At 51.6% G+C, this 17,995-nt stretch overlaps 1 protein-coding gene across 1 annotated transcript in view; it reads right to left on the bottom strand.

Moving 5' to 3' along the window:
* The window catches only part of FER1L5 (fer-1 like family member 5), a 61,444-nt gene extending 44,104 nt beyond the window's left edge, over positions 1-17,340 (bottom strand). Inside the window, exons 1-11 of the mRNA XM_075562676.1 lie at positions 17,256-17,340; positions 14,523-14,575; positions 13,649-13,740; positions 13,139-13,247; positions 11,699-11,750; positions 10,233-10,342; positions 9,269-9,397; positions 7,709-7,771; positions 6,776-6,826; positions 798-828; positions 53-168 (exon numbers count right to left, since the gene is read on the bottom strand). Of these exons, the coding sequence (XP_075418791.1) occupies positions 53-168; positions 798-828; positions 6,776-6,826; positions 7,709-7,771; positions 9,269-9,397; positions 10,233-10,342; positions 11,699-11,750; positions 13,139-13,247; positions 13,649-13,740; positions 14,523-14,575; positions 17,256-17,340 (891 nt within the window). The remainder of the gene's footprint in view (positions 1-52; positions 169-797; positions 829-6,775; positions 6,827-7,708; positions 7,772-9,268; positions 9,398-10,232; positions 10,343-11,698; positions 11,751-13,138; positions 13,248-13,648; positions 13,741-14,522; positions 14,576-17,255) is intronic.
* Between the last annotated feature and the right edge of the window lie 655 nt (positions 17,341-17,995).

Raw genomic sequence — 17,995 nt, 5'->3', positions numbered from 1 at the left:
CGAGAGAACACCCAAGGAAAAGTAACTGAGGTGAGGGTGGGGGAAGGCTCACCACGGCCTGGTCTCCCACCCCCAGGGCACAGATGGTGACTTTCACGTAGCCTCTCACACCACTGTTCATATCATCTGGCAGGCAGAGACCGAGCCACTCCTTCAGCAGCGTGTGCCCTGGAGAAACGCAGGGGTCATGGACCAGTGGCCAGTCTCCAATTCCTCTGTTGTGGTCTCAGAAGGGGGAGGTATGGAAACTTAGCTCATTTATTCTGGTTCCCAGAAACTGGCAGTGGCAGTATCTTACTGAGATCCTGGAGTCACCCCCTAACCTTTAGGACCTACAGTTTAGGCAATAAGAGTCCACTCAGGAAGCAGCCAACTAGTGTCTTTAGGAAGTAGGGACCCTCTCTCTCACCGTAGGAACCTGCCGTGGTTACTGACCTGCGCTGGGACCAGATGCAACGGAAGTAAGCATTTCTGAAAACCCGAGGTCCAAACCTCACCCTGCTATGTTATGGCTAGGTCACCATGGAAACTCAACCTTCAATTTCCCCAACCCTGGCTTCAAAACATAGAAACCAAAACCTAGGTTGCAATAAAGGGTGGAGCACTTGCCCCGAGTTCTATGATTACAAGGTAGGGTAAAATACCATAAAGCACAGTAAAATACCACCAAGTACAGAAAATAACTCATTCCCACTAATATTTGCCTCATGTGTGGACACGATGGGGATATGGAACCATGTTTACCCCTGGGCTGGTTTGTCTCAGAAGACACATACATATTTACAACCGTTCCTTACCTGGCGTATTGTAGACAAACCCAATATCTGTCTGGAACAATAAGAGGGGTGAGAGTAAGTTAGGGCTTCCAGGCAAGATGTAGACCACTGCCAGCATGAGAGGCTCCCTGGTGGAGTGGGCTGCTCACCGAAAAGCCAACCGTGCAAACCCACCAGCCATTCCCTGGGAGAAAGCGGAGGCTCTCTGCTCCCGGAAAGAGACACAGTCTCGGAAACTCACGGGGCTATTCTACCCCGTCCTGCAGGTCGTTGTGAGTTGGCACCGACTTGGTAGCAGTGAGGGTGGCTTTGTGGAACAGGAAGATGCCAACACTAGTTACCAGGCTTGAGCATTTGTTCTGTTTGTACGCCTTTCATCGTTATACAACCCAGATCTAGCATCACCCCACCCTGTAAGGGAGGGCGGCGAGTCTGAGATCAGCGCTACCCAGTCTTACAGCGAGGAGGGGAAGAGTATCTAATGATCACGGCCACTCCCCAACCAGCATCCCCTGGATGGGAGGGGGAGAAAGACGGTGGTCAAGGAGGAGTTGGCAAAGAAATGACAGGTTTTCCTTTCCCCTGGGGGAGGGTTTCTGACAGGCTTAGGGGACCGGGGGTGGGATTAATGGTGGTGTGGGGCAAGGCACCTCAGAACATTTTGACCACCCGTGTAGTCCCCATCAGAAGGTCCCGTAGAACAGCCTCAGAATTCTGCATGAAGGCTGCTCTAAAACTCAGCCAACCCCTGTGTGCTTCATTGACTCCTAGCACCAGAATTGCCATTGGACCAGACTGGCTAATGCCGGGCTACCATGATGTTATTGTTAGGTGACATTGAGTCGGCTCTGACACATAGCGACCCCATGCACCACAGAACCAAATACTGCATGGTCCTGCGGCATCCTCGACTTTGGTCTTGTGCCTGAGCCCGTTGAAGCAGCCAATGGACAATATGTACATGGAGAAAAGGTTGAGGTCGTAAAGGGTGTTGTCTTACGTGGATCCTTCATCGAGGATCATGGAAGCAGCAGTCAGGAGATCAAAGGCATGTTGCATTAGGTAAATCTGCTGCACACGCACTCTTAGAGTACCGAAGAGCAAGGACGTTGCTTTGAGGACTAAGGTGTTCCTGCCCCAACCCCTGGTATTCTCCATTGCTTCTTTCTCCATGGTATCCTCCATGTGAAAGTTGGACACTGAATAAGGAAGACCACAGAACAGTGGTTCTCAGCCCCTCACAGGGGTCGCCTAAGACCATTGGAAAACACATATTTCTGATGGTCTTAGAAACTGAGACACCGCTCCTCTATCAGTCTCCAGGCTGCATATCAGATACATTATGATTCATAACAGTAACAAAATTACAGTGATGAAGTAGCAATGAAAATAATTTTATGATAAAAATGTGAGAAGAAAAGAGAAAAAAATGATTAGGGCAAAGACTGTACAGATGTGCTTTATACAATTGATGTATGTATATGTATGAACTGTGAAAAGAATTGTATCAGCCCCAATAAATTGTTAAAATAAAAAAATTAAAAAATAAATAAATAAAAATAAAAATGTGGCCATCTAGCTCAGAAGCAACAAAGCCCACATGGAAGAAACACACCAGCCTGTGTGACCACGAGCTGTCAAAGGGATCAGGTATCAAGCATCAAGGAACAAAAAATCATATCATTGAAAATGTGGGTGAGTGCAGAGTGGAGACTCAAAGCCCATCGGTAGGCAACTGGACACCCCTTACTGAAGGGTTGTGGGGAGGAGATGAACCAGGCAGGGTGCAGGGTAGCAACGATGAAACATATAACTTTCCTCTAGTTCTTAAATGTTTCCTCCCCACCACTATCATGATCCCAATTCTACCTTACAAATCTGGCTAGACCAGAGGATGTACACAGGTACAGAGAGCAACTGGAAACACAGGGAATCCAGGACAGATGACTCCTCCAGGACCAGTGGTGAGAGTGATGATGCCTGGAGGGTGGAGAGAATGTGGGGTACAAAGGGGGGACTGATTACAAGAATCTACGCATAGCCTCCTCCCTGAGGAATGGACAGCAGAGAAGGCGGGGGGAGACGTTGGACAGTGTAACATGACAAAAGAATAATTTATGAATGATGAAGGGTTCATGAGGTGGGGGGAGCAGAGAGGGAGGGGGAAAATGAGCAGCAGATATTAAGGGCTCAAGTAGAAGGCAAATGTTTTGAGAATGATGATGGCAACAAATGTACATATGTTCTTGACACATGGATGGATGTATGGATTGTGATAAGAATTGTATGAGCCCCAATAAAATGATTAAATAAAAAATAAAATAATGTTATGGTTGGGGGTCACCACAACATGAGGAATTGTATTAATGGGTTGCAGCAGGAGGAAGTTGTGAACCACTGCCATAGAAGAATAGGTACGTTTGAATTGTGGGGCTGGAGAGATATCGAAAGTACCATGGAATGCTAAAAGGACAAACTGCATTGGAAAAAGTAAGGCCAGAGTGTTCTTTAGAGACAAGGGTGGCAAGACTTCATCTTACATACTTTGGACATTTTTCAGGAGAGACCCGCCCCCAGAGAAGGACATGTTTGGTAAAGTGGAGGGGCAGCGAGAACGAGGAGGGGCCTCGCGGAGATGGACTGGCAGCGGCTGCGTCGATGGGCTCAGGCGTAGGGACAATTGTGAGGAAGGCACAGGACCAAGCAGTGTTTTGTCCTGTTGTGTCTAATGTCCCTGTGGGTCCGAGCCCGCTTCATGGCACCTCACAGCAACAACAACATATAGATGTTAATGGACTGTAGGTTATAGATAGGTGCAATTTATGGTATGGTAATTGTACCTCAAGAGAGCTGTTGAAAGAAGAAGAAAAAAGACTTGCTCAGCCCCCTCTGTGAAGCAGTACACCTGGGCAGTGATTACTAATAGCTGCTAACAACAAGAGCGAGACAGACAGATGTTCTGTGCCTCCTGCTGACGTGATCTTGTGGAAATGTTGGCCCTGAGACCGACCGCTCCTGTAGACAGAAAATACAAGGCCAGACCCCAAATAAGACAAACTCACTGCCAGGAGACCCCTCTGATTCACAAGGACTCTGCAGGAGAGGGTGGGGGCGCCACCGTGAGTCCCCGAGACTCTGAGACTCTTTAAGGAGCAAAGTCCCATCTTCCCCCCATAGATCGGGTGGTGGTTCCGAACCGCTGACCTTGTGGTTAGCAGCCCAACACGTGACCCACTACAACACCAGGTGCCTCGAAATCCCCTGGGGCTGCCACCGTTCCTATCCAGACCCAGGGGAGCTCTGCAGGGTTCACCATCCAGTTTCTTTATCAAAGAAAATGTAAGGGGGGTGGGGTTGGGAATCTAAAATCCGTACTAGTGAACTGCCGTGTGTGGACCTGTTTTGGTCTTTCTTTGAGCAACCAGTAGGAAGAATAGCGGACTAGGAACACCGACTAGGTGTTCAATGCCGCCCGGGACCTCCAAAGGTCTCTAGATGCGCGGATGGCATTGTAGTTACGACGAAGAAGATCCCTACGAGAGACATCTGCAACTATTTACAGATGAAGTGATGGTCTACTTAAACTTTCATTCAAAATCATCCAAGGGGGCAGGGGAAGCGGTGGGGTGGGTGGAGACTGTAGAAAAAGCATGATTGGCTGTAAGTTGGTCAAGTCGTATAATGAGGATGCGGGCACCCATGATCCTCTTCCCCTACGTTTGTGAATAGCTGAGCGTTTTCATCATGCACAGTGTCCACCCGAAGGAGCGCTGTCCAGCCCCGCTCCGTCACTGGGCTCCACCGTGTGTATGGCGGGTGGTCATTGTCTCGGAACTGTTTTGGGGGGTTGTTAGTTGCTGTTGATTGTGACTCATGGGGAGCCCTTGGGTTTCTGAGAGGGGGGGTTTCAAAGCTGTGACCCGTTGGAAGCCAGACCTTTCTTCCAAGGTGCTTCTGGGTGGGTTTGAACCACCAGCCTTCCAGCATCCAGGTTAGCCTCTTGAGAAGCTCTTCCTTAGCCGGCCCGTGCTTTCTTTCAGTTGGGCGAGATGGGGGAGAAGCAGGTAGTGAATGCAATGTACTCACTACTTGCAGTCAGTAGGTAAGTATTTGTCCTATATTTGCCTTTCCCAAGAGGGGAATACTTTTCCTAGGGTTGACAGATTTTGCAAAGAAAAGCACGTGGTTCTGTTAGGTAGCTTAGCCTAGGGAATTGGGAAGTCCATTACGCATGCCCAGGAGAACCAGCAAAAGACAAAAGCTGGATTTTCCGGCCGGTGGGCTTGGATGGGCGTTATACCTGGAGCAGCCCACCTGGGCCGGGTGATTGCAATTCAGCCAATGGGATCGACCTGGGGTCGTTCACCACACCTCCCCCGGGAACCCTTAAAAGGCAGGGACCTGAAGGGAGAGGGGCTCTTGGGTTCTTGGGCTCTTGGGCGCCTGGTCTCTTGGTCTTGTCTTGCTTGGGCGGTCTGGTGGTCTTCGTGGGAGGAGAGAGGTCCTTGCATGACTCGGAGCAGTCTCTGCCAGGCCGCATGGTCAAAGGAATCCTATGGGTGCTGCGTAAAACCTGATGCTTCTTTGAACTTTCATTAAATTCACTTGGATCATGAGCCCGGCTTTGGCGTGAAATCTTTCTCGCGTGGAGCCAAGGACCGAGGCTGAGATTTAGGCCAGAGAGAGAAACCTAACAGTTCTCAATTAAATGTGAATTTCAGATCAACAGTAAATGCCTGTTTTTAATAGAAAGATATTCCCAGCATTATTTAGTCAGGAACCCTTGCTGTGTATCTAAAATTCAAATTTAACTGGGCATCCTGCATATTCCATTTGGGAACACTACCCTTTCTTCCTTTTATTAAAAAACCTTTTTTTTTTTTCACTGTAAATTAGGTGAAGATTTACATTTCAGGCCATCAGCAGTCCCCACCCCCCACCCCGTGCCGTGGCTTATCTTGTCCCCACCCGCCTTTGAATATCTTCTTCCTCCTGTGGATGACAGGACCCATTCACCTAGTTGACCTGATGGCAGTGAGTTTGGTTTGTTAGTTTGGTCACCCAGGGTAATGCCTGTCACCTCGTTCATCTACTGCTTCATCTTCCCTCCTTTGGCCTCCCCACCTGGGTAACCTCCAAAATCTGTTCCCTCCGGCTGAAAAGTCTTTGTCTTGTCTTTGGTTTCCTTCTGCCAGTGGTTCCATTCTGAATTTGTCCTTCTGTCCATCAGGATCTCCAGGTCCATCCAACCCTTCCCTTTGCTGATCTTCCTGGATCTGAAGAACTGCGTTTAGACAGTCACGCCTTCCTCCCTCGGTCAGCATCTTTCCAGATCAAATCTCCTTCCTCTGGTCTCACGAGGAGCCGTCTTTGTCTGGATTTCCCCAACACTTAAATCAGCCAGTCTGTATCCTCCGATCCCATTTCTGCAGGTGTGTACTCTGATCCCGATCAAAACCCACCCAGCCACACTGCCGTAGCAAAACCTGACCTGCTGCTGTCAAGATTACAGCCAGGGAGCCCTCTGAAGCAGTCTGCTCCGACACACACAGTCTGAATTGCCATGAGTCTGAATCAGCTCATCAGCAATGGGTTGGGGTTCCCACCCCTTTTTCTCCCATCGCTACTTTGCAGGAGGCAGAGATTTGAACCGTACAAGTATGAGGCGTTCAACATGGGACCAAGGACTTTCAGAGATGTTCTCGACCATGCCTGTAACAATGATTGTGGGGATGACACCGGACTGGCAGCGCTTCGTTCTGATGAGCATAGGGCTGCTGTCAGCCAGACATGACTCGATGACAACAACATGCGATGACCCTGTGGGTTGGTTAGGTCACCATGCCCATGTAAAACAGATGGGGAAACAGAGAATTGGCATCACGGGTCCAAGTCACCCAGTGGATAGGTGAGTTTCCCTAATGCAAATTCCCAGGTTCTGGGACTTGGAGCCTAATGGGGTTCTCTCTGTTTTACCTCCTTCTACCTTCAGTACTCACTTGGAATCTCCCGATCTCTGATTTGTGTCTCAGCACTGAGGAGTTCATCACCTGCAAAGGAATTCCCAGACGATTTCAATGATTCACAACTCCAGTTTCCCCTCCCTACCACGGGAGGAAGAGTACGGGCCCATCTAGGGTCCTCCGAGATTGAGGACATGTTTGCTGATTGCCTAGAATGAGCCCTGGTGGAGCTCTCTCGAGTAAGCATTGGACTGCTAGCCACGAGGTTGGCGGTTCAAACCCACCGGTTCCTTGGGCGAAAGCTGAGGGCTGATTCTGTCAAGAATTACAGCTGAGGGCAACCCGAGAGACTGGCCACAGGCAGAACCAACACGAAGGCAGTGGGTTTACCAGCCTCAATTTTTTGGCATTGGCGCAGAGATTTTTCTCATTCAATTCTCAGAAGACCCTTGTGAGGCTCGGATGTTTTTTGGTTGTCCTTCCATGTGTCCTGTGTCCTTCCAGGGTGGGATTGAATGGTCAACTCTTTGGTTAGCAGCTGAGCTCTCAGACATCTGTGCTGCCCTAGCCTCTGGGCACATGGGCGGCACTTGGTCCATGTGTGTTCACTGCTACTACCCAGCTCCCTCAGACTGGGGAGTGGACGCTTCCTGTCTGGAGGGTCCTGTGGTGGCAGGAAATTCCAGGTCCGGGAAAGAGCTGTCTTGGGCACCTTGACACCTAGCTTGGACCTGGCCACTTGCACTTCATAACACTTATTGAACTAATTCATGAAAGGGGAATCGGGACTGCCAGTGTGGGGTGGGGACGTGTATGTGTGTGTGTGTGTGTATGCAGGCGGTGGGGATGCTGCCTTGAACTCAGACACACACCCTGAAGTGACTTTGGCTCTGAGGATGGGGCCTGGGGGCCAAAGGGTTTCTTGGAATTGAGGTGGGACAGAAACGTGAGGACAGTTTGGCTCCTCACCTGGATTAAAATGCCGTGGGTGAAGAACTTTGCAGGAACCTCATGAAAATTCTGGAAGAAGGTCTGAGGTAGACAGAATATGGTTATAGGTGGACAAGGTTCCCCCCTCCCTCCCCACCCTCATTCATTCATCTAAGGAGACAAGGAATAGAGGCTTCTTTCATGTCCGTTACCCAATCCAAGGACTTTCAGCCCATTCACATGCTTTTGTTCCATAGGAAACAGGAGGCTCCTGGCTGCTGGAAGGTTTCTGCCCAACTAAAGGACACGTGTAGGCATTCCCGGCGAATCCGTCAGGAGAAGGCCAAGGCCAGTGATGGGGATTCAGGCTTCCACTGAATTCTGGATTGGTCCCTGCAGCCAGGACCTCCTTTCCCACGTGTAACCCTGGGCCTGCTGTTCTTCTGCCTGAGCCCCTCAGTGGTTCCCATGCGTTCACAAAGGGGCCCCAGCTTATCTTGCCACTCCCGAACGACGGTGGTTTCTTGTTGTAGGGGTTTTGAAAATGCTCTTAACCGGCCGTACCTGAACTACCGTCTTCCTTCCCCACCCGCCTCCCAGCCTTCCTACAAGGTTTAGGGGCCTTTCCTGAATTCACCCCTCTGCCCCCAGCCTCCTCTCTGCTCGCTTATGTCTACTCCCAAACCAAACTCACTGGCATTGAGTTCGTCCTGACTCGTGTTGTTCTGTGCCACCGAGTCGGTTCCACCCTGAAACGACCTCATGCACATGGAACGAAGGCCTGCCCGGCCCTGCACCGTGCTCAAGGTTGTTCCTAGGCTTGAGCCCAGTGTTGCAGCCACGGTGGCCAAGCCATCTCGCCGAGGGCCTTCCTCCTTTACAGCCCCCTTCTGCTTTACCAAACACTACGTCCTTCTCCAGGGCCTGATCTCTCCTGACAACAGTCATGACTCAGAGAGTGACCTTGAACCCTGTGTGCTTATTAACCAGTTGATCTGACAAATGTTTATGGTGCCTCTGCTGTACATCAGGAGCCCTGGTGGTGCAGTGGCTACGTGCTGGGCTGCTCACTGCAAGGTCAGCAGTTCAAACCTCCCCAGCCCCTGTGTGGGAGAAAGATGAAGCGTTCTACTCCTGTAGAGAGCTAGTCTCAGAAACCCACAGGGACAGTTCTAGCCTGTCCTAGAGGGTGGCCATGAGGCAGAATGGACTCCATGACCAGGACTGGAAGTTTGGGTTTATCATGGATCAGACACGCTGCTAGAACGTGGGCCTTCAACCGTGACAAATACACAGTCGGAACCAGCATGCTAGGGCTTCTAGAGCCCCGCCAGCCCCAGTCTTGGTCTTGGTAGTGGAGGTGCTTACAAGTTGTGCTGCCCATCAAACCGCTGAACGACTCACTTCTGTCTTCCCAGTGCCAACCATCACGCTCGGCTCCCGGGAGGCGCCCAGGAGACGTTTGTGCAACTAACAAGGAGAATGCCCTCGCCACGCAGCAAGCTTGGCAGCTGCCCGCAGGACACATCCAGCCCCTGGCTAGCGCTCATGACTGACGTGCCCTGCGCCCATTCAATCCAAAGGGTTTCTGGCACTCACTTCATTGAAGAATGGGTTGTTCCCCAGCTTGATCCTCGTGCGATGCGCCTGGTCTCCGATGGTCACTTTCACCAGTGGCCTGAGGTTGTTGCCCAAGAGCTGTCGGGCTTCAAACACCCTCACTCGAACCTGTAGGGGAGACCCAGGGGCCTGGCCTCCACTTCTTCACGCTCAAGGTCTCAAGAGTGAGATTGTTCTGCTGAGAAACATTCTAGCTACTGCAGATGAGAGAGAGCACACAGGGAGGAGGGAGGAGACGGCACTGCCTTTGACCAGTGACAGGTGGTTTGCCGTGAACGGCCTTGGCTGTTCATATCTCTGGTTCTGGGAACTGTCTCCTCCAGCTCTGTGCCTCTCCCTCTTATGTGGCCATAGGGTTTCTCTTTTCAGCTGGCATGGGCCTCGGGGAGAATTTTGAAAGCAGAGAGTCGCTGGGCTAGCAGGCCACCGCCAGAGCGGGTCCTCTCGGATAATAGACGGTGCTACAGGATTGAGTTGTATTGTCCAAAACAAGGCACTGGAATCCTAATCCCTGGACCTGGGTGGAGGTGGTCTCCTTTAGGAGTAGGATTTTCTTTGTTATATTAAGGAGGCCTTGTGAAGTTCGGGTACGTTCTAAAGCTAATGTCTCCTGAGTTATATGAACTGCAGAACAGACACAAGCTAGGCATGCTAGGGAGTGATGTTCCTGTGAAGACAGACATGTGGAGCAGGTGCATTTGTAAGCACAGAAGTGGCAGGCATTGCTGATAGCTCTTAGCAGCCAACAGAGGCAAAGAAGTGCCTTTCTTCTGGGCAATGCCCTTCATGAGGGTGATAAGAGAGATCTTGGTTTTTCAAGGCTACCTGCTGGTGGGTTTCTCTTTTTCTGTCCTGAAGCAGTGCTCCTGGCCTTGGGAAGGGGAGGGACCCCCTGGGAATAGAGAGCAGGGTCACAGGGGCTTTGAACCTGGAAAGCCCTTACCTGAAAGTCCTGAGGCTTTGAGGACAGAGCCCTGGGCACGGTGTAGTCAGAAATCATCAGCTTCTGCGTCTCCGCTTCCTGCGCTGCTCCACCAAAGGGGTCCTGGTCCTCTGCAGAAACAGCCCAGGGGCCGCTCGCAGGCTTGGATTCCAGGAGGGTGTGGGGCTTTTCCCCCAGTTCACCTTTCTGTCCCCAGTGACCCACTTCTGATTAAAAATCTAGCCAAGGGGCCTCAATAGACACACCACATCCTTTCCAGAGCATTCCCCGGGCCCATCTCATCCTCCGTCTGTCTGAATTCCTGAGGTCCAGGCTCCACAGCCAGGGACTCTGGAAATGGCCATCCTTGCCTCCCTCTGAAGCTCACTAGCAATGGAGCCTTTATTTTTCTTTTTTAATTACAATAATTAGCATTTATTAAGATCTTTTATTTTTTAAGATCATTTTTGGGGGGACTCATGCAATTCTTGTTACAATTCATGCATCGATTGCATCAGGCATGTTTGCACATATGTTGCCATCATTCTTTTCTAGACATTTACTTTCTGTTGAGCCCTTGGCATCAGCTCCTCTTTTTGCCCTCCCTCCCATACCCCCTCGATCGATCAATTATAAATGATTATTTTCATATCTTACACCGACCGCTGTCTCCCTTCCCCATGTTTTCTGTTGTTCTTCCCCCTGGAGAGGGGTGTATGGTTATGTGTCGATCATTGCGATCGGTTCGGTTCCCCCTTTCTCCGTTCTTCTCCCCTCTCTTCCCCCTACCCTTCTGGTATCGCTATTCACACTCCTATTCCTGGATTCCATGTGTCAGGAGCCCCCATCTCTTATCTATACCCGTGTACATGCTCTGGTCTAGTGTGAACTGAGAAGCGGCACTGTGTGTTAGGCGAAGTTTCCAGAGGAAATGAGTTCCCATTCTGTAGGTTATCCATAAAGCCTTGCACACCTTTGGGTGCATTTCTCACAGTGGGTCCGCACTCTCCTTAGTTCTGCCCTCGGGTTCCCATTTCCTACCCCACCCTGACCTGTCGCCTGTGCCTTTGCACTGGGACACCTGCAGCTCCCCTCTGCTATGGGCTTGCTATCAGCTGGAATGGACTTGATTGCGGTAGGGTTGTTTTTAGGCATGGCCTATTGTTTGGCTGATGGGTGCCCTTGGGAAATGGCTTGGATTCCAGGTAAAAGGGTGTCTTACGTCATGGTCTTGGTTAAAAACTGAGTTAACTGAGTCTCAAGTCTAGAGACGATGCGTGGATGTATTGTGGTGACAGACTGCCTCAGCCCAAGGTCTGGAGAGATGCCTCTAGATGCCCCTAACCTAGCTCTTCGGGCTCCAGCCTGGTCACATTCCCTCAACAGCCCCCTGTACCCCCTCCTCCCGAATAGGTCTCCAAGGTCCCAAAGAACCCTTCCAGCTACACTTGGAGAAGGGAAGGGGTAGGTCCCAGAGAAGGACCTACCTGTCTTGAAATTCCGGGGGCTCACGAGGATCGCCTGTAGGGTGACAGTGCACTGAAAGGAAATGAATAGGAGCTAGGTGCCGTGCTCTGAGATGCCCTCTCAGGTCTTAGCACGTGAACTTGGCCACGCAGCCCGGCTAGCCTCATGGCCAGCTCCTGAGTGGAGCGACGCTGGCTGGGATATGAGGGCATACCTGTATGAGGACCTGTCCAGGCTCGGGAAGAGGCAGCAAGCTCAGAAGCCATGAGATTACATGCAGATTCCCTGCAGTGTAAACACTCATTTACAGTACAGGGAATCTGCATGCTGGTGTGGCAGCAGCACGAGAGGATAGGTGAGTGGGTGAGGAGAAGAGCTTGAGCCGACTTGAAGACCAAATGATGCCTAGCACCAGATGCCCAAAGTCCTCCCCTAGGCAAGCATCACCTGGCCTCATGGGAGAGCCCCTACAAACACCTGCTGATGGACCTCCTGCCTCTAAGCTCCCGCACTATCCCCCTGCCCTCCACGGCATCACCAGGATCGCCCCCTAAGTGTACTCCAAAAAGAAAACCAAAAATGACCACGTGCAGAATACTCAACTCTGCCTCCTGGTCAGCCCATGCGATGAAGAACTGTGCTCTGTAGAGTCTTCCGTGTGTGTGTATGTGTGTGTGTGTGTGTGTGTGTGTGTTCATCTAGGTCATTGGTTGGTTGGTTTGCTCAGTCGACCAGCAGGTCTTTTTTTCCGCAGGGCCTCAGGGTGGACTCTCACCATGACTCTTGGATGGCAGCCAAGCACCTGAATCATTTACACACACACACACACACACACACACACACACACACGGACTCCAGGTGTCCCTTTAAACGTCCTCAAAGTGATTGGGGTAAACATACAACTTACTTTGGCCTTCTACCCCCTGCCTGCCCACCCAGCCTCATCTCTCCCACTAACCCCCCCCCCTCCCGCCCCCAGCTGCCTCATTTCCGTTCTGTCTTTGTGCCGTCACTCTGCGCCCGACTGAGGGTCATCCACTGGAGAAACTCATGCCCCTCTTAAGTTCATCTTAAACATCATGTCCTCTATTAAATTTTCTACTACATCCCACGCAGTCCTGTATTCCTGCTGACCCTGGCTGGACTAAGCCTTATCTGTGTGCATAGATCGTGGGCCTCACTCAATCAGACTATCCCATTGCCCACTGCAGTTTCTCACACCAAGTACTACATTTATCAGGTGAATCAATCGAAATGGATACGTGGAAGATCAGACGGGTGGATGAGTGGATGGATGGAGATGGGAGGGCCAGTGGGATGAAGTGACCCTAGGGGCAGGAAGCCCATAGGATGGGCCCCTTCACTGGGGTAAAGGTCCACTTCACCGCCTCCCCTACACTGCTACCCCCAGTCTGCTATCCCAGCCCTCTCTTTCGGGGTCTTCCTTGGGCATCACTCACGGTGGTGGGCTCCATGGAATGGGTGAGCAGGGGCAGGTCCTTCACCAAGAGAGTCTTACTTGGCTGGTCCACCAAGGGCCTGAGCAGTACTGTGGCCATGCCAATGAACCTAGGGCGACAAAGGGCAGGTGTGAGATCCTGAGTCGGGAGGGGTTGTCCTTTTCTGTCCCAGGCACAGTTTTCTCGACCGCTGGTTTTCTCCCACAGGGGCTGAAGGCAGGCCACGGTAAGGTAGAGCATCCACTAGAGGGCTGAGTCCGTCCCCCCCCCCCCCCACCACCACCCAACTCTCTTGCAATTGACTCCTGGCACAGGGGATGCCTCCGCCATGGTTTCTGCTCCGCCCTCCTTCAAAACCGGAGCCAGGCCCAGTGAAGGCTCTCTGGATTGTGGGTGGACCTGTGGCCTGCGCTGGACCAATCAGATTCTCTGACCGAGGAATTTTGACCTGGGATGCTCTAGCTCCAGTCTCCTTAGGATGCCAGCCTGGCCTGCAGCTCTCTGCCTCACCTTTCTTGCTTTGTGGCACCCACATCCCGCAGGATGATCTGCACAAAGGAGTCATTGTCCAGGCGTCTGGCCCCGAGGTGCCAGACCAGGGTCTATGGGAGACACAGAGAAGTCAGCACGCCCCCACCCCAGCTTTCCAGAACAGGAGGAAAGATGCAAAGAGTGGTCAGCACTGTTTCTCTAAAATTGAGCGACTCCCTCATCTCTGCTCTCTGAAGAGGGTGGCCTTTGCTACGGGTCCCATAGGTGTGAAAGGCACTCTGGTGTAGTGGGTGGACGGGCTAAGTTCTGGGCTGTTAACCACAAGGTCCATGGTTCAAACCAACAAGCCCCTCCACGGGAGAAAGAGGAGGCTCTCTGTTCCTGAAAGAGGTGGACCATCTCTGAAACCCCCAGGGGGCAGTTCTCCCGTCCCACAGGGAGTCTCCGTGAGTCGGAATCACACTCCAGGGCAATGATTTTGGTTCGGTTTTGAGACCAAGGGGGCAGGCACCCTCTCTGCGCTCTTGCTGCTCAAACTGCAGCGTTGTGGATGTCTTCGGAATGGAGGGCCCTGGGGACTGGGGGTCCGGGGATGGATGGAAAGAGGAAAGGGGATTCTGCTTGGGGCTTCTGGAAACCTCGGGAGAGCCAGGTGGGACTAGTGGACGGACAGCACCAGGGTCTCTTCCCAGGGAGAGAGACAAAGACTAAGAACAACTGTGGGCAGGTGTGGCTGCCACGGCCCTTAGGCCTTGGCAGCCTGGACAGCTCGCTCACAGACTGCTCTCGGGCCACACGGCCCTGGCCGTCAGAAAAGCTTGAGAGTGGCCTGTCCACACTGGACGCCCCCTCTGCCTCCCCACCATCGTTTCCAGTTCTTCTCCAGGCATACCTCACTCCACGTGGGGTTGTTCCCTTTCACCTCGTTAGTCCTCCTCTTGACACCTGCAACGGCACGGGGAAGGGGCGGCATTAGCCACCGGGATGAGTCAAAGTCTGGGTGCAAGAAAACTGCAGTGCAAGACTGCTCCGATAAGTATGATACAGCCCGATTCTCTCTCGGGGGTGGAGTGGGGGCGTCCCCAAATGTCTCACTCTTGTAAGCGTGCTGACACCCATGTGGCAGCCCATGATACGCGTTGTCGGGGCAAACAATTTCATTTTCTTCCAAATAGAGCATTCTCAGGCATCCAGCAGCCAGGGGGGCCGTGGGATTCATTCTGCCCAATGGGGAGTGGGACTGATAGTCACCACTGTTGGGTTTGGGTCCTAAAATCTCCCACGGCAGTCGCCTTCTTCCCCTGCCCCGCCCCCCTCCCCCTAAGGTCCACCCTCATGATCTGCTGGCAGGGTGGTGCCAGGTGGACTTTGCAGGCACAGGGGGTCCCAAAGTCACTGTTTGAAGGAGACACCCCGAAAGGTCACCTGAGCAGTGACATCTGCACAGGACTGACGCGAGACAAACCTTTGCTCGGTTCGGCCCCTGAGATGCGAGGCTCTGTCAGCACAGTGATGCCTCATGCCGGCCAGCCATGACATCCTGGAATGTCTGCAAAGGACTGAGCTCTACTCCAGCGGCTGAAACCTGCCCCCTTCGCCGCCTCTCCCCAAAACACTCAACAACAAAAACACTGCGAGAGAGGCTAGATGGCAGATCCTGCAACACCACAAACACTCTCCCTTCTTAACCTGCTTTGATGTTCTTCCCAGGGCAAAGATGTGAGCCTGGGAAGTTCGTGTGTCCCTGCTGTGTCCTGCGGAGAGGCCATGAGAGTGGGACCTGAGGAGAGGCTGGTGGTTTCCAACTGCTGAGCCTGTGACCAGCAGTCCACTGCCTAACCACTAAGCAACCAGGGCTAGAGTCACAAGGCACCACAAATTGGGTGGCCTGAAACAACAGAACTTCTTTCTTTCAGGGGTCTGGAGGCTGTAAGTTTGAAACCAAGGCGTTGACGGAATGATGCTCTTTCTCCAAAACCTCCCCGAGAGAAGGCTTCCTGGCCTTTCTAGCCCTGTCCTTGGCTTGGCCTTCGCTCCATTCACTGCCTCCCTCTGCACACGGCCATCTTCCTTCCTCAGCAGAAAGATGAGGCTCTCTACCCTCAGAAAGAGCTACAGCCGTCTGGGGTCTGCGAGGCTTGAAGGTAAATAAGCAACCATCTAGCAAGGAAGCAACAAAGCCCACATGGAAGAAGCACACCAGCCTGTGTGATCACGAGATGTCAACGCGATCAGGTAGCAGGCATCAGAAGACCCAAGCAAACAACCAAATGCATTAATGCAAATGATGGGTGTCAGAGTGGAGACCCAAAGCCCATCTATAGACAAGTGGACATTCCCTCACAGACAGGTCACAAGGGAGAATCGAGTCAGCTAGGGTGCAGCATAGCACCAACCAAACACACAACATCCCTGTAGTTCTTTAATGCACTCCCCCACTATTATGACCCCAGTTCTACCTTACAAATCTGGCTAGACCAGAGCACATACACTGGTACACATAAGAGCTCTTGACACACGGGATCCAGGACAGATACACCATTTAGGAACAGTAATGGGTGTCGCAATACCATGAGGGTAGGGGGAAGGTGGGAGGAGAAGGGGAAAATGAGGAACCAATTGCAATAATTGGTTTATAACACCCCTTCCCTAGGGGGACAAACAACAGAAACGTGGGTGAAGGGAGACAGTGGATGGTGTAAGATATGAAAATGATAATAATTTATAAGAGGTCCATGGGGGTGGAGGGGTGGGAGAGGGAGGCTAAAAAGAGGAGCTGATACCAACTGCTCAAGTAGAAAGAAAATGTTTTGAAAATGATGAAGGCAACATATGCACAACTGTGTTTGACACAATGGATGTACGGATTGCAATAAGAGCTGTCAGAGCCCCCAACAAAATGATTTATTTTAAGAAAAAAGAGTTACAGTCTTGGAAACTCAGAGGGGCAGCTCCACCCTGTCCGATAGGGTCTCTGGGAGTCAGATTCAACCGGAATGGCAGTTTGACTTTGTGTTTGGAGAAAGCAGGGAATGCTTTCTGCCCTTCGCCCCTCTCCCCTGCCCTTTCTGGACCTCCTTTCCCCTCGCTGTAAATAATGGCATAATAAGACATGCTCCGTCTACCTTGTAGAAATCTTGTGGGGAGCAAATGAAATATTTGTGGGGACCCACCCAACAAAAACCTCTGTTGATTGTAAAACTCATTCAAAAGTGACTGATATTATTGACCCCTCATTATTAGAAATGACTCCAGAGGCTATTTTTAAAAATCTTCACAGTAGTCCTATATGGTAGAAATGTTTTTTTCCCTGTAAGCCTCAATTGATGGCATAGCCCTAGTTCACGGAAGCTCAAGAAACATATGTCTTTTTTTTTCTTTCTTTCTCATTGTCATTCTCGGGGGGCCCAGGGAGTGGGGAAAAGAAGCAGTGGTGGGGAGACAGAGGTGTTCCACTAAAAGAAATAATAAAGATAACGTTTTTAAAGAACTGATCGTGTATCTTCATGTGTGTGTCACACAGAGCATCTTGTACACAGACCGGCAACCGTAAACGGAGATTTGTCAATGAATGAACCTTGCTTCTTGGGGCTCCCCTCTCCCCAGGTGGGGCCTTGGCTCTCACCTCTGAAGTAGGTGGTCACGCAAAGATCGGGTGGGGGGCTCTGGGGCGGGTCAATGTTGACCGACTCTAGGATGACTTGCAGCATCTCCGGCCTCGGCGACTCCTCTCCTTCCCCTTGGCCTCACCACACTCGCTTCTTGGAGCTCCGTTGTCCAAGCCTCTCCCTGGACGACGAAGGGAGCGCCTGGAGCCCTGCGTCCGCTGCTTAGCAACAGATGGAACGGTTCACAGTGAGCAGTGGTTCTTAGTTCTGGGGAGGACTCAGAAGGAATGAGAGGGGCAAGAGAGTCGAAACCAAGTTCCCTTGAGGTGGCTAGGCCTGAGGGGCAACACACCGGCCCATTCTCATTTCCTCTTTCTTTTCTGCTCCCTGTCTTTCTTCTTCTGATGTTATAATCAGGCATAAAGATCATGTTTTCTCTTTACACCAGCAAGTGATCTGGAGTGACCCATTGCCAAAGTCACAAAGGTAGATGAAGAAAAGGCAGGCAGTCTGAGGCATGGAACCGGGAGAGCCGGGACCAGTTCAATACTGCCGCAGGAAAGGCCCTTCCCGTGGAAGCAATGGGGAAGATACATGGCTTTCAGACTCAAAAGCTGGACATGTGACCATGGTGCTAAGATGGACAAAAAAAAAAAAAACCCACCCCAAAACCCAGACTCACTGCCAAGGTCGATTCTGACTCATAGTGACTCTATAGAACAGAGTAGAATGTTTCCAAGACCACTAATCTGTACGG

The sequence above is a fragment of the Tenrec ecaudatus genome, chromosome 11 (genome assembly GCF_050624435.1).
Source record: "Tenrec ecaudatus isolate mTenEca1 chromosome 11, mTenEca1.hap1, whole genome shotgun sequence".
In the NCBI taxonomy this organism is placed as follows: Eukaryota; Metazoa; Chordata; class Mammalia; order Afrosoricida; family Tenrecidae; genus Tenrec; species Tenrec ecaudatus.
Note: the sequence above shows the minus strand (reverse complement) of the source record. Positions and strands in the feature narration are given on the sequence as shown.